This window comes from Lissotriton vulgaris, chromosome 7, assembly GCF_964263255.1.
Source record: "Lissotriton vulgaris chromosome 7, aLisVul1.2, whole genome shotgun sequence".
Classification (NCBI taxonomy): Eukaryota; Metazoa; Chordata; class Amphibia; order Caudata; family Salamandridae; genus Lissotriton; species Lissotriton vulgaris.
The window spans coordinates 627,262,064-627,278,404 of record NC_141695.1 but is presented as its reverse complement, the minus strand read 5'-3'; the positions used below and the strand labels follow the sequence as shown (position 1 = coordinate 627,278,404).

Sequence of the window (16,341 nt, the reverse complement as noted above, 5' to 3'; positions counted from 1 at the left end):
TATTTCTTTATATTCTTATGAACCACTTTTGTCTTTGATACTTTACGACAGACAATTTGCTGCTGTCGTGGCATACATATTTTTAAGCGGTCTATTAAAAAGGCTTCAACCCATGAGATAATTTTGTTTAGTTTATATTTGAGAAAAGAATCATGGTTAATGAATTTGGCATCTTCTCTCCAAATACTTCATTCATACTTGTGATCTGTTAGACCCTTTTATTCAATAAAATACAGCACCTGGAATTTAAAAAAAGAGAGGCAATTTTTTTTTAACATATTTGCCTAGTTTATTATGGCTTTGCTTCATTTGCATACAAAAACGTAAAACAGTTAAAACAACTATTTCAACTACTCTGTGTTTGTAATGGAAGGACTGAAAGCAGTGATTGCAGATGTTATAGATGGATTTTAAAGGTTATTTTTGCAAATGTTTTAAATTCAGACCTAGTGAAAACGGAACCAGAACTTTGATCTTACAAAGACAGTGCATGGAGCCAAGCACAGGACAATCTAAATTGGATCTGGACTGTGCTCGATCGTATATCTGGACTGGTGTGACTAACTCTACAGCTACAACATTACATCAGTGATCTCAATAGCCATCTCGTTGGCTTCATACCATGGATATGTTCTGTGGTTCTGTAACATTGTCTACGTGCAGAGCTGAGGTGCCCAGTATCTGCCGATCAAGTCCACTAGAGGAAGTGACCTCACGCGGAAGTGAACTCTGGGTTCTCTTCAATCTTACAGGCCCTGCATTGTGTGCTGGCCACCCCCAGACTGGTACCTCCTATCTAAGAAAGGTTGTTTGCCAACATGTCTCACAGATCTTCAAATGGAGGGAAGTCAAGACTTTGCCAACTGCAGCATCTCCTCAAGATCTACAATCTTCTCTCTTGGTTTTCCAACTTCCTTTCCTCGTGACATTTCCACAGAATTAATCTTCTCCCAGTCAGAGAATGACACAGGCTGGATCCCTGTGGAGAGATGGGCATATTCAGATACAGAAAAGCACCAATGGCAACCACGCATCATCAACAACATATTTTAAAGATATATGATGAGCAACATTGGGCTTGAAAGTCGAAATGATGCAGAATAAATGAATGCAGGATATAGGGTAAAGAAACAGTATAGAAACATGGACACCACAGGTAAAAGTGAGCATACCTGGTCAAACTCAGAAATGCAAATTGGGACACACTAAAATGAGACCAATAGGGGCACCATCAGCTTAATGCTGAAATGGTGTGAGGAGGCAGACATGAAGAGACATTTCTAACGGCATACAGTAACACTCACTTGAGTACTTATAAAGAAAGGGGCAGGTTTCCTTACACTACCCATCCCCACCTCCAGACACAGGGCAATGTGAGACCACAAACCTCTATCTTGCAGGATGGACTTCGTGGAAGCTGAGCCAGGCTTGGGATGCGAGGCGTTCAGCACGCCAGAGCACAGATCTTCAATGACAGACTGTGCTGTGTCATAGCTGTCGTTCATTGTCGTTATTATAACTCCAGTGGGTCCTCTCTTTACCCAGCCACTGCAATAGAGACCTGCAAAGGAAGGACAGTATAAGAAAATCTGGTTTATTTCCTCCTCTTCGAAATCCCTGAGATATAGGTTTCCCCAAAACGCACCCCAATAGAAAGCTCAACTGTTTAGCACCTGCACTTTTGTATTCACTTGCGAACTGCCAAAGCAGTCCCTCTGCAGACACTCGAGGCTGCTCACCTTTCTGAAGCCTAACAACTGGGGTGTACATACCTTAATTAAGTATGAAAGGTCGAAGGTGGCAGGAGAAAAGAAAGTGTGAAAAGGTAATGTATCCTGAATGCAGTCAGTGACACACCCAGTGGTGGCTGGAGGCATTTTAAAGTGGGGAGGCGGAAAACTTTGTGATGAGCGTCCGGTGGCGAGCAATCATAGCTCAGCGAGAGAGAACATTTTGAAAAAAAGAGTGGGCAAATGGTGCAATTTTCTAGCATATTTGAGAAAAAGAAGGTTAAAAAACAATTGTGAAAGTGTAGGTATGACATCAATAAAGAGATTTCATATAATGACGTAGGTAGTTGCTTACTCATTATAACCACAGAACTTCATAACAAACTTTGAGATGACAAGGCTAAGTAACTCATAGATTTCTTTATTTCTTGATATACCTACAAATGATTTATAACATGAAGTTTGAAGAGAAAAGCTGCAGGACGCAAACATATTTCTAACTCAATAAAATGTGCATACATGCTAATAAACTGTACAAATAGTTCAAAATATGCCTGCAGTTAAGGAAGAACAAATGGTCAATGTGTTAATGGCAGTGCACTATGCTACAGCACTAACCTTTAGAAACATATTTGTGTCAGTGTGCCCCTAATGCACAACCAGCTACACACTACACTCTATTTTCATGCTGAATGGTTGTTGGCATTTGCAAATGTGCAACTTTTGTTCTTTGTGCAGTGCTACGTGTTACCCTTGTATTTTTCATATTCCCTAAGACTTCACTCAGGCACGCAACATTGATGACAGCACCCCCAATTTAAAAAACTGTTATAGCACCGCTAGAAGAGAATACAGCCCGGGACCATCCCTAGAATCTGTTAACAGGCAGGACCTGTGTTTTTTTTGTGGTTAGTTTATGTCCTGACAGACTCACTGGTTTACTGAAAGCAGGCAGTAAAATGCAAGCCCTTTATTATGTAGGCTGCATGCAGGCCATAAAGCTAGCACACAGGACTGAGGTCAGTGCTCTGGAGGAGTCAGGAGGGAGGGCTGTAAATGCTTGCAGGCTCCCCTCACGCTCCCATGTAAATCACATTTTGACAATATTACATCGGTAAAACAGTTGTTTTATCGACCCTCCTATAGAGACAAAGGGCATCGTGACCTGGTGCTGCAATTGGTACAGGCAGTCTGGGATGATATATGTCACTTGAGCAAGTTAATTATCAGCGTTGTACAGCACTCTTTGTTGTGCAGCATGCTAAAACCAAAAGCGTAAAACATGTCAGAAACTTAACACAGGACACTTGCAACTATATTTATTTCCTTCCTTGACCAGCTTCACTGTGGTGACATAGGGCTTAAGGCACAGTGTGGCGCAGTGGCACTATTATAGCAGGCACCGACTGAATGACAACTGGGCCTGACGGCGACTAGAAAAAAAACCAAGCATTGCCATTGTCAATAGGTCTCGCCTTTGGGACCTTATAAGTGGTTAGCCATGCAACAGATGATGTTGTTGCACCAAGGATATTGTGCTGCATAACTAAATACTTTTAAGGTCCCAAAGGCGAGATCCATTGGCTATGCCAATGCTTTTCAAGATATGGTCCAATCCATAGTGGAGTTCCCAGGTATCCTAAACACCACAACTGTTAACTATAGCAATTCGCCTTATAAAATTGATGACATTCTCAACATACAGTATAACAATTACGTTAGGCAAAACAACAAAATAGAAAGTTTAGCACGATATGTTCCAGTTTCAGCATTTTTATTTCCGTCCCATTTCCTATCTTGTGTTTTAGAAATGTTTTCCGCTCCTCGATTCACATGTTTTCAGTCGAAACGTCCGAATAATGTTATTTCGCCGACACCAGCCAGAACTATTAAACCCGCAGTGCTGTGCGAGCACAACAACGCGCCTGCTTCAGCGCTTTACCCTTGCAGACTTTATCAGGAATGCAGCTCGGGAGCGTGGGTTTCCCCAGTATTTTTGCCTTTACCTCCTGTGGCCTCCTGTGGTTTTGCTGTGTGTTAGACTTTGTTTTGCTGGTATCGATGCTTTGAGCACTTTGCCACTGCTGTTCAGTTGCAAAGTGCAAGTGCTCCCTTTGTCATTTACTAGTCAGTCCTTAGTGCAGTGCACTGTGTGTGCCCAGGTCTGTAAACCACATTAGCAGCCTGTAAATGTAACTCAGGCCTGCCACTGAAGAGCCTGTGTGCTGTTTGGTACTGCCATGTCGACCTGGCCAGTGCACCCACTTGCCAGGCCCGAACCGTCCCTTTTCATACATGTTAGTCACCCCAAAGTTAAGCCCAAAGTACCCCTGTGGGCAGGTTGCAGTGTATGTGAAAGGTAGGACATGCCCTGATGTGTGTGGCATGTCCTGATAGTGAAATATTACCAATTTCGTTTTTCACTATTGTAAGGATATCTGTCCCCATAGGATAGAATGGGGAGTTTGCTCATAACATCTTATGAGCATTCCTGCTCATGGGAACAAGATAAGAAAATAAAGTTTGATATGCCTGAAGTAAGAATGTTAAAATGCATCTTTTAGTGAGGGTAATTTTTACATTCTGGGTTTGAAAATACCACTTTTAGAAAGCAGGTATTTTCTTGACTAACCATCCAGAGTGCCATTGCTAGTTTGTATATTGACTGTCTGGCTTTGGAGTGACAGGAGCTGGGGATGTGCATTCTGTTCAGACAGCCACTTGGGGGGTTGAGGTATGTCCTGTCTTGCCAGGGTGAGACAGTGCTGGGCTAAATAGACCTGGGCAGCATTTAGAGTAGACATGGGCAGCATTTAGAGTAGGGGAGATTTCTTTCGCACCTGAATGGGCCTGGTCTGCCAAGGACAACGCTGTCTCCACCTCCTACCAGGAAGCTGCACCAGAGAGGACAGACTGGTTTTGGATGAGCAAAGCGCTTCTCTGCACTAGAGAACAAAGAGGTTTACTGTATCAAGAGAGGGGCCCATACCCCTGACTTTTTGATCACTTCTGGGAATCAAGTGGAACCTTTGCAAAGGTGAAGAGCTGGAGAAACTGAGGAGGAATACTGCCCCTGTGCTGTTTGCTGTCTGGGGTTGGCCTGGAGTGGCTACCTTCTGCCAAGGAAAGGAAAAAGGACTTTGCTGTTTGCTGTGTCCCCTGCTAGAGGAAGTTCTCCAAGGGCTTGAAACTGAACTTTCCTCCTGTGCTGATGTCTCAGGGACACAAAGTCATCCCCACCAGCTCCCCTGAAGTCCCTTGCTGGAAGTTCTAACCTGCTAGGAGGTGCCTACTGTTGTTTTGGACCTCTGGAGGCTGTTTGCTGCTGGGAGCTGTAAAAGTAATGCAACTTCGAGAAGCGTGAAGCATCCGCAGCGGTTTACGACGCATCGCCAAAGAAATCGTCGCAACGCCTGCCCGCGCCGCAATCAATGCACCAATCCTTGAAGTTCGAGATCACTACACCGATTCCGACGCAAGCCCTGTTGTGCGGATGCAAGAACCCAAGCATCGTCCCAGATTGTCGCATCGCGTTGAAGCGCCAGGTCTGTCGCATCGTTGGTGGACGCAGTAAGAAACCAACGCATCACCGCCCCACGCAATAAGAAACCGACACATCACCTTCTCTTCGGTAAGGAACAGAAGCATCACCTCCTCTGCGCCGCAGTAAGGAACCAAAGCATCACCTCCCCCAGAGCAAGGAACCGATGCATCACCTTCCCTGAGTGTAAGGAACCAACACATCACCTTCCCAGTGACCCTTTTTGTTTGTGTGCGCGATGCATCCAAGGTACTTTGTGTGAAAAGTGTTGCATCTGCAATTTGCTTTGAAGTGAACTATTTCTACCGTTTGAAAGTCATATTTTTATTACGGTATTGTGGGTTGTTTTAATTTTGGTCTTGTTTGGTTTGGCTAAAGATTACTTATTTTTCTAAACTGGTGTGGCGTCCAACTGTAGCGTTTTCACTGTATAACTGTATGTGTTCACACATGCTTTACACTCTGCCTCTGCGATAAGCCTGTCTGCTCATGCCAAGCTACCAAGAGGGTGAGCAGGGGTTATTTTAGAAGTGTATCCCCCTTACCCGGACTAGGAAGAAGGGTCCCTATTTGGACAAAGGTACCTACCTCTGCCAACTACAGACCCCATTTCTAAGAACTACAAGTAGATCTAGCACAGAAACAACCCAACTTCAGTGGGATAGCCTAGAATTGGGGCCAAATGATGTGTCGTGGATAATTCGAAAGAAGCAACCCCTCCCCCCGCTCCTGTAGTTATGCTAAAAAATGTCCTGAAAAGAAAGCAAACGTGTTGCACTGTGGCAGTCATTTTGTACATACACTCAAATTCATAAGCAACACGCTTAATAATCTATGTAATATTTTTACCTCACAGAAGCAAGACAAAATTAACCTTTTAGAAATCCAAACTGTATACAGTATGCAAAGGCATATTCAAAACAAGTTTTCAGGTACCTACAAAGTTAACAGTCCAAATAAATTTGTGGTGGGACAGCCAGACTGGGCCTTGGTTGCAGACAGGTCTCACACAAGCTCTTTGTCTGCTGTAGGAGGAGTCAGCTTTGTGTTCCTTTTGACTCCGACTTTGTTCTACTTCAGAGCTTTGCCTAATGCTTTTTTGTTTATTTGCGCTACAGAGTAACTGTGGACATGATCGCAATGATGTGCTCCTCAAAAGCAATGTCTGACCCAACACCATCCACCTACACTGAGGAGCCATGTGTGGCCTGTCTTACAGCATACACGCAAGCTGGTGTTTTGACACTGTAATTTCCATGGCCACCAGCAACAAATAACTATTAAAGATAATTACCTGCTGTGGAAGCTCTTTTCAAATGCGGGCCATAGGATGTAGCAACCAACAATCCCGGTGTCACACGAAGAGGAGGGAGAGGGAGAGAGAGTATGAGGGAGAGGGAGAACAGCCTCCTCCCACCACTGCGCTGCCTCGCGTCACATGCACACACAGTCTGCACTAGAGCAGGGGCCCTGTCTGGTAACCAAACCACCACGCCTCTAAGTCAATCCAGAAACGCTTGGATTGACTAGGTGCAGGCAACCTCATCGCTCATTACTGAGAGTGGGGGCTGTGGCTTTGAGTCAGCCCAGGCTCACTAATGTGCAGGTGGAGTGTCTGAGAGGCCTCTAGTGGGCATTACAGGTTGGCTGGAGAAAGTCAGCTGTCCAACCCTACATGTGCCCTGGCTGTCAAATTTTGCGCCTGTCAATAATGTTAAACTTAACTTAAGGCCCACCTCCCTCAGACCTGCACTGGCTTAGGATCCGCCTAAGCCTCAGGCGCTCGATTATGCAACAGGCATGCAGCTGCCCCGGGCAGAATGAAAAATCTTTCAAATAAATGTTAGTAGTTTGCTCACATTCATTGGGGGGAGGGGGAGTATGAGTGGGGCAATGTCCTAATAGAGCCACCGCCCTTGGACACACTACGTATTCATCCTGCTTCCATAATTAAGCAGACAGGCAAACTTGGCAGGCTCTCAATACCAAATCAGTATGGCATTTTTTAGGTTTTGACTGGCCATGCGCTTTGCGCATGTGCCAAAAAACCTCTTGAGTTGTGTGTGTGTGTTTGGGTCGGCCCTCGTCATTCATTGGCTGGCTCCGTAAATGGAGCCTTGCCATTGGACGAGGGGCCTGTCCGTCAATGCCGGACCAGACACGGGGGCGTTCCCGACATTCTTTGGCTTTTGCCGACGTCACGCGACGCCGGGAACGCCCCCGATTCTGGTCCGGCATTGCCGGCACCTGCCTCTGCCTTCCTGCTCGGGACATTGCACAAAAGACGCTCGATAGCCCCTCCCTCCCGCTCCGTGGCAGCCCGTCTCCCTCCCTCTCCTCAGGCCGGCCGGCCAGCCGAAGGAAGCAGCCGTCCGCCTCCAGCCAGGGCCGCGCTGGGATTGGCCCAGCCGGCCGAGCCTCCACCACGTCATCGGGAGGAGGAGTGGAGAGCAGGAAGCAAGAGATCTGCCAGATGTCCAGGTGAGTGCTTTGTTTTTTAGTTTGTTGCTTTGTCCGTGTGTGTGTGTCTGTTCCCGCCCCTCACCCTCCCGCTGTTAGTGTGTGGCCGTTCCCGACCCCCCTCCCGCTCTTCGTGCCTTTCCGCCCCCCCTCCTCCGTTTACCTCGTGTGTGGCCGTTCCCGACCCCCCTCCCGCTCTTCGTGCCTTTCCTCACTAACCTTTCTCTTGTACCCGCTCGGTGCACTCTTGTGAGTACAATTCTTAAGAAAAAGCACAGGGCCGGTTTGGAGTGCTACATAAAAACGCGGTCATTAAAAGGTTAAATCTTTCATCGTGCACTGTTATAAAGTGAGCCCTGAAAATTAAAATCAATGACGTGGGAAAAGAGGGGTGTGTGGTAATGTTGTAAAGCAATTAAGTTAAACCGAAATCCGCTGCCGAGGTTTGTGTAAAGTGAGGGATTACGGGGGACGCGGGAGGCAAAATGTGAGCTGTTCGGACACCGTCCCAGAGGCATCAAGTAATTCTGGAAGTCACTTCGGCGGGTGTCTAGACAGTCCGTGATAGTGGTGACTTGTAGCTGCCCGTGTTGAGTGAGGGGAGTTAAGGTGCTGAAGCACGTTGTGCACACAGTGCAGCACGTGTGCAGTAGGGGTGAGGTGACTGTAGAACTAAGGGTGATGACTTTGGTTGGGACTCCGGATTCGTCAGTGGTGATGTGAAATGAATTCCTGTGACGAGGGTGTGGTTGCGCTGCGGTACGCTGATGAACGGGAGGTGTGTGGAAGGGCCCGTTGCCTGTGACGGGTCCCAAGGGGTCCGTGCCTACTAATGGTCGAGCAGCCTCTGCAGAAGCAGGACCCAGGGGCTGCTTACCTTGGGGCTCAGGGGTGTCTCCTTGACAGCAGGGGCCTCGCGCACCGGAGTTTCCATAACACATGCGCACCGAGGCAGCCTTATCGCCGAGAGAAGGGAAGGGTCTGTTCACTGCGGGAAGCCTGGGTCCCGCCGACACCCCAGCAGGCAGTGGGGGGTTGTCAACACCACGGTGGGCGGGCTGCACTGGCCCAGGCAGAGGGGGACCCTGTGATGGGTAAAGGTGCATGTAGCAGCGCCATGTCGCTGAGGGGCGTCAGTTGCTTTGGAGCACACAAGACCACAATTCCCAGAATGCACTGGTTTTTATGTAAGCCTAGGACTGGAAACAAGATGTCATGTCAACACCCACCAGAACCTCTACAGAAAACATTTAGCTGCCAAGTTCTAAACAGCAAGCCCGGCCGGGGAGACGCTATGCCCCCTCTGCTCGGCTCCTCGCTGTGGCTGAGATGCATTAACCATTAACCCCTCTTTGCCGCACTTGCGTTTTTGCTGACTTTAGTAGGGGCTGGGGCACTTTCGCGACTTATTGTGAGAGGTGGGTGGTCCCACTCATAACGATGCAGCTACGTTTTAAGGCGCTGCTAATGTAATCTGGAACACAAAAATGCTTATTTGTGATTCAGTGGCAACCCTTCGTGCTTTTAAAGGCCATGTGTACATTGAACCCCGCTCCCCCGCTTCACCCCACAAGGATTGGTATAGTCCACTTGCCATTCCCATGCCGCTCTGCGCCTGGAGCCCTCGCCGGGCGGCGGTGTTGTTGTGTCTGGGGAAAGGGTCCGAGTGCGCTGCCCTGTGGTTTATTCTCAGCGTGGACAGGGAAGCCCCCTCCTGCGCTTGTTTTTGCTGTGGGAAAGCGAGTCTTCATTACCCCCTTGCCCAGGCGCCAATGCTTATTGTGTCCAGCCAGCCTCTTTCCGTGTTCTACTTCTTCACAGAACAGCAGTTTGTGGCCGCTTGATGCCACATTCGGGACCTTGCATCAGAATCCAGAGCTAGGCTTTAGGGCACCCGAGGCAGGCGCGGCACTGGAATCCCCAACACTTTACATCCTAAAGCTGCCAAGGTTTTATTCTGTGACGTTCAACTACCAAATGCGGGACACTTTTCTGTGAGTAAAACCGAGCGACCATTATATATATCAGAAAATGTACCCTTTTGAGCAATGAAAAGCTCCACCTTCCAGTTTTAGTAACTAATAGACACCGTTCTGCTTAAACAGGATCAAAGCAAGCTTCCCCCATGGCATGTTATTGACATACCATACATGCGTCATTGGTGAGCACAGCATACACATACACGCACCGTTCCACTCAAAAATCCCCAAACTTTTCACCGTGTGATTCCTTCGCAGTACCAGTGCATACTTTACTCACACGCTGCACAGACCGTAGCTGTGAAAGCTTCCCTGGCATGCGTCCTTCCAACACGTCACATGTGGTATGGGAAGAGAGACGGACGTGAAGGATGGAGGGGGTGGTAAACAAACTGCACCCATGTCCTGCGGTCATTGTTCTAGTTTTGCGTTGCCATCAGTTTCGCTTTTCATTCATCCTGGCACTCGGGTGAGTGGCATTGTGGTTTCACTCTAGCCTGTTTTGCCAAAAAGGGCACTCTGAGATCTTTTATAAGTTAGATGTCTTTGTCAGCAGATCTTGGGTTTTCTAGACGAAAGCATGCATTTCCAAAGGCCCCTCATACCAGTGTCCAGACTTGGAGATAAATAACTATCTGAATATTAGAAACCATGTTACATGTAAATAATGCACTAATTCCAAACATACTCAGTGTGTGTGTGCCGCTCCCCGCATTCTAACCAAGAGGTGCACTGAGTGAGTGTGAACATGTTGTAATGAGGCTGGTGCCGAATGCAGCGCACTGCTCCGAGCTCTGCCACAGGAGCCTTCACCTGTGTCAAAAATAGGAACACAAGTGATTCCTGTGTCTTTTACCCTGTGCATGGTTGTGTCTGACTGGGGCAGAAAATACGCCACCCCATTTGATGATCGCGGCAGTTTTTAACTTGTGAAGGGCAGCTGTGTGGATGTTTCGCAATGGATGGGAGACTGCATGCATGTGTACTCGCTGCGGGCAATGTTTGTGGGAAAAGTTGTCAAATTAACAGTAAAGCCAGGCTCGCCAGGCCATAAAAAAGGCCCACAAACAGCCAGCTCACACACTGACTTGTCGGACCAGTTCTTCTGGCACTGCCAGTTTGCCCTGTAGGTCAGCTGGACCCAGGCCCCAAGGATGCAAGCAAGTCTAACAGGAATGATTTGGCGACACCAATTCCCAGAACTTGCGCTACAGTCTACACATTTTTACAAGCGGAGCAATCTCTCCCTCATCCAGTGGTGGGTGTAATCAAGGTATTCAGCAGAACCCGCCTCTCTGTTCTTCAAGTAGATGTGCTTGGGTGTCATCAGACATTTGCAAGAGCATCTGATGTTGTTCTGATATTTGAGCCTGGGGTGGGTGTAGCCATTAAAGGGCAGAGGTGAGAGGGAAGGCACCTGTTGTACTCCCTGTGAAACTCTGAGAACATATTTCTGTTGATCTAATTCAAGATTTCTGGCTGCAGTTGAGGAGGAAGTGTTGAATCTACTCATAGGCCATACGTAGCTCCCCTCCCCAGACCTAAAGCCTCTTTAGCAGAATGGCGTGGCCTACTGCATAGGTTGCTGAGAATCCTTGAGATGGTGGCCTGGCATTAATGGCGGGTGGTTAGATGATAATGTACTTGCTAAAAAGGATTCAGTGCCTCTGTCTTGTCGGAAGCCCAACTGGAGGATTTGCAAAATTTGATTTCTTTTCACTCATTTTAGCAGCTGTGTGTTTTCTCTTCATGTACCCCTGTTAAGAATTGTGTCTGCCTATGCAGGCTGGAGATGAGTGAGGGGGGCACAAATTTAAGATTGATAGTGGCAGGGCATCAAAAGGAAATGCTGCTCAGGGTGCCAATTGTGTCAGACGTCTAGACTAAAAATATTGTGACTGCTTCATGCACACTGAATCTGGGATGTGTGCCCGTCAGATCAATAGCAGCTCTGTCTGTTGCTAGTGTTACATTATCATATGTTCAGGGATTGGTCGTGGTGCCCAGATGGTGACCTTTGTTTGATAATGTCATTAAAAAACTCAACGTTCACTCACTGTTGGTGTCTTGTATTGCGGTATTATTGCGTTACTTATGTCTCTTAAGTGTGTGTTTGTGTGTGTATACATACACCGTATGTATTGTAATCTATGTGGTTTGATAGCTCAATCGGTCGCTCATTCAGCGCTGCATTTTAGCCCCGGTCATGGCGCTCGAGAGTGGACATTGCCGTTGATTGGCCGCCGCCCGTGGGATGCAGTGGTTCAGATGCGTTTCGGGCCCCAGAGGGGGGGGAGGGAGGGAGACCTTGTTTTGGAGTTGAGGTTTGCTTTGTTTTTTCTCGGATGCGGTGACAGAACTCCTCTTCTGTTTGCCATAGTCTCACGGTCATGATGACAAAGGTGACACGGCGCAGGGCTGGGCCTGCCAACCCGCCACACAATATAATCCGTTAGGGCCTTCAGAAAGATGTTCAATGTATTTTATTGTGACGAAAATCCAAGAACAGAAGTGAAATATTAACATATTGACATTTGTAATAAAGCTTGAAACATTTAGAGAACATATTTGATCCAGTTGTTGAATGGTTGCACAGATTGATGCTGTGGTGGCGCCGAGTGATGCTGTGGTAACGCATAGTGAGGTTGTGGTGCCCCTGAGTCATGCTGTGGTGGTGCTGAGTGATGCTGTGAATTGTTTCCCCTCGTTTTTGTATCCTTCTGCCCTCTGTCTGCCTGGTGTTTTGTGCCGTTCCTCCACCTGAACTGAGCCCTTTAAAATAAGGCCATGCTCCAAAAAGTACCGCAGCCCCCTGCCCTGAACCATAAAAAACTGCCCCCTACCTCCGTGAAGTACTCTGACTCTGCTCTCTACCCTCCCTTGGCGCCTAAAACTGTCCCCTGCCATGCACCCTACAACGCCTCGACTTACTAAACTGTCCCTTCTCTGTGTGCTTAGAGGCCGTAAAATGTAAGCCTAGGCACAAATGGATGGTTGGATTTGTGGGGTAAAGTTTTATTTAATGTGATTTTATGTAGCGCGAACTTTACCCGAAGGTGTCACAGCGCTTTACATAAGAAACAGTTGCCAAACCTAAGGACTTTGATTTACATGCGTTAAGTAAAAGATACAAACAAGAAAACAATTGAAATGTACTAGATGTAGTCACACAAAGAAGAGACTGTTGATTCTCGTTATATTTCTATATACATATGGAAGGGATATGAATAGATGTACTGCAAGAGTCACATAGGAATGTTAGAGTAGAAAGGTCTACTGCATATACTAGTGAATACAGTCATCTCTATATAGAGAAAAAATGAGTTATATTTAGAGGGGTCGGAGTGGGACGCAGTGGGTGGATGGATGCATGATGGATGGATGTATGCATGATGCATGGATGTATGGGTGGATGCATGGATGGGTTGTTGGTTGGATGGGTTGGTGAATTGCATAAATTGTTGAGGGATTGGCTGTATATATGCATCTACCCATCCACCCATCCATGCATCTATCCATACACCCATCCATACACCCATCCATGCATGCACCCATGCATGCACCAACTCATCCATGCAACATTACAACAAGAGCCCGCAGCTCTCCTTCGTCTCTCCTCGCCCCCCCTTCCCTGAGCCCGCAACTCTCCTTTGTCTCTCCTCGCCCCCCTTCCCCGTGCCCTGCCCTGCTATTGTAAATGACAATGCCATTTATGTATGTTAAAAAAAAAAAAAATGTCAAGAGCAATGCCAATAGCTCTAACTTTAACAAAGGCAAAACCATTGCATTGTAAATGCTTGTTCATAGTTTGGAGTGGGTGGGTGGGTTTTTCTGAACTTCTCCATAAATATTAGGACCAAAAGTACCTGCACACAAACTTTTCTGAAGCTCAAAATCTGTGGAGGCAAGAAGTTACCAGATCGACCCCTGGTTTGGTGGGAACGAGAAGCAAAAACCAAAACCAGCAAGGGCTGAAGGGTCAGCTTATCAGCAGCATACACTCAGCAGTGTAGCTGACGTGAAGGGAACTGGCTTTTTTCCATAAGATTCCTAATGAGCTGAAACTCGCATCCAACAGTCCAAAGTCCGTGAAACCATAGTAGAAATCTTCATATATCTTATCAATAGGATCACAGCACCCAGCAAACCCATAAACGTTCGCTAATTGATAACAATCAATATGGATTCTCTTTGGATTAATGTTGGATTAAAAATACATTTTTTATTCTGTAATTACAAGGACTTAAAGATGTTGCGCAGTTGTTTTTTGCCGGAGCTCTAGCAAATTCATTGGGTGTTTAACTAAATATTTTTCATTGGTAGAGTTGCGTTTAAAGGCCTGGTTTGACTATTTTTTATTAGGCGTTTTAATTTGAATGTTATGCATAGGAATTTTAATTGGTGGTTGATGATTGATAATATCATTTTATAAATTAATAGAATTCATTAGGTTGTTTTAATATCTATGGCATGGGATTTTTAATATAAGTTATGCAATAAACTTTTCTGTAATTCTTTCATTTTGGAAATCTTCTTGAAGTTTACTGCTGTATCTCCCAGCAGGAAGCCCACAAAGAAGTATGAATGTTGAAACATTGTTAATTGCTACAAAAGTTTTATCTCTGAACCCGACATTGCTTACCAGTTTGAGACTTAATATTTCATCTAACTGACTACCTCTTTTTTCATATATAAAAAAAATAGAGGTTTTCTGCAAGCTTTTATAAAGGGTATTATACTAATTCCCCAACATACAGTAAAACCGTCATTGACTGCAGTCAAAGTAGTCTCTTCAAAGTGAAATCGACTGTACTTTGAACTGTTATGAGGGTGAGTCCTATTGTCTGGTAATCAGCTAGGTGGGGGTAGTTTGGTTTATTGTTTACTGATGGACTGAATTAGAAGTATTCAGCTGGATCGTGGTATGTATCTGTGTGGGACATTGCTATTGGTCTTGTTCTTTTCAGGTGTATGTCTGCCCATTACTGAGCTTTAGGTGGCTGTATAGTTTTCAGGGCATTTGCTTACTTTTTGTATTTATAAAACGTGACTGATTACCCTAGGAAAAGGGTGTGCCTTGTCCCTGCTTCAGGCAGGTCGCTCCCCACGCCGAAACAGCACCACCTGTTGTTCCTGTGCCCCCTGTTGCTGCCACTGCTGCAGGTTCGAGCCCCTACTCCACCCGCAGGCCTCCACCTGCGCCTCATCAATGGTGGACAGTGGTTGGCCCAATGGTGGACAGTGGTTGGCCGTAGGTTTGCTTTGATTGCATTGTTTTTCTTTTGTTGATTTTGCTTGTACTGTACTGCTTCTGTTTTTCTCTCTAATTGTTTCGTTTTTTCTCTCCCCCTCTGTTTATTGCTAATTTGTGTCTGTGTAGTCTGTGCCATGTGCCCTTTTTAGGTTTTGACTGGCGAAAAGATGCGCTCTGCGCATCTTTTTCGCGCAGGCAAAAACCTATTGAGATGTATACGGGAGACAGGAACGGCCTCCGTCTTTCATTGGCTAGCTCCATAAATGGAGGCTAGCCATTGGAAGACAGGCCTGTCCATCAATGCCGGACCAGATTCGGGGGCGTTCCCGAGAATTTTTGGCTTTTGGCTACGTCACGTGACGTCAGCCAAAAGCCGGGAACGCCCCCGAATCTGGTCCGGCATTGCCGGCACCCGCCTTCCGATGCAGCATTTTCATTGTTACTATAAGCTTGTTTATTTTATACGTTTTAGCGTTGTGGACATTAAAAAGGACTGAAATGATGTACATATATGTGAATATCCGTTTTAGAGTTAGGTCCTTTGCTGGATGTGTTTTATTTCATGGGAGTAAAGTATACCGAATTCACGCTGGTTTTTCTTTATTTTTATGAGGCGAAAACAGACTAATTTGTGCGGTGATAAATGTCCCAGCGGCGAGCATGCTTCTTTTTTTTATTTAATGACAGCCTCATTAGATGAAGTTATTTATTTAGAGCTTCCCATGTGTTACCTATTATAGGGCACCGACCCCCACTGTGAAACCACTAACTTTCCACTTTCCGACCAGAAAAGTGCACCCGGGATCACAGCATCGCCTAATTGTGCACTTCCCGCGGCAGCGAAAGGCCACGAGGCAGCAATATTGTGCTACTGAACACTGCCTGACCCGAAGGGCATTGACAAACATTGCATGCGTATTAACACGAGGAATAAAAAGGTCTGCTTACTACAGAACAAAGGGAATATTTCAAGTAGATAAACTTCCAAATAAGGTAGGAATCGTAAGCTGATATTTAAAAAAAATGTTTATGCTGTCGCACTTTGAAACTTCCTGCTCACCTTTTAATAAAATTTCGTAACGAACATCAGGCAAACAAAGGAACCGAGAGTGGATTTTAAGGCGTGCAGATTCAGAGTGCAGAGTGCAGATTCAGAGTCAGAGTGCAGATTTAGAGTCAGAGTGTGCAGATTTAGAGTCAGAGTGCAGATTGAGACTGCAGATTGAGAGTGCAGATTCAGAGTGCAGATTCAGAGTGCAGATTCAGAGTGCAGATTCAGAGTGCAGATTCAGAGTGCAGATTCAGAGTGCAGAGTGCAGATTCAGAGTGCAGCGTGCAGATTCAGAGTGCAGAGTGCAGATTCAGAGTGCAGAGTGC

At 46.2% G+C, this 16,341-nt stretch overlaps 1 protein-coding gene across 1 annotated transcript in view; it reads right to left on the bottom strand.

Annotated features, from left to right (window-relative positions):
• Positions 1-264: 264 nt before the first annotated feature.
• Positions 265-16,341, bottom strand: part of FDXR (ferredoxin reductase) — a 418,834-nt gene continuing 402,757 nt past the window's right edge. The window contains exons 11-12 of the mRNA XM_086930805.1: positions 1,388-1,561; positions 265-979 (exon numbers count right to left, since the gene is read on the bottom strand). Of these exons, the coding sequence (XP_086786931.1) occupies positions 849-979; positions 1,388-1,561 (305 nt within the window). The 3' untranslated portion in view covers positions 265-848. The remainder of the gene's footprint in view (positions 980-1,387; positions 1,562-16,341) is intronic.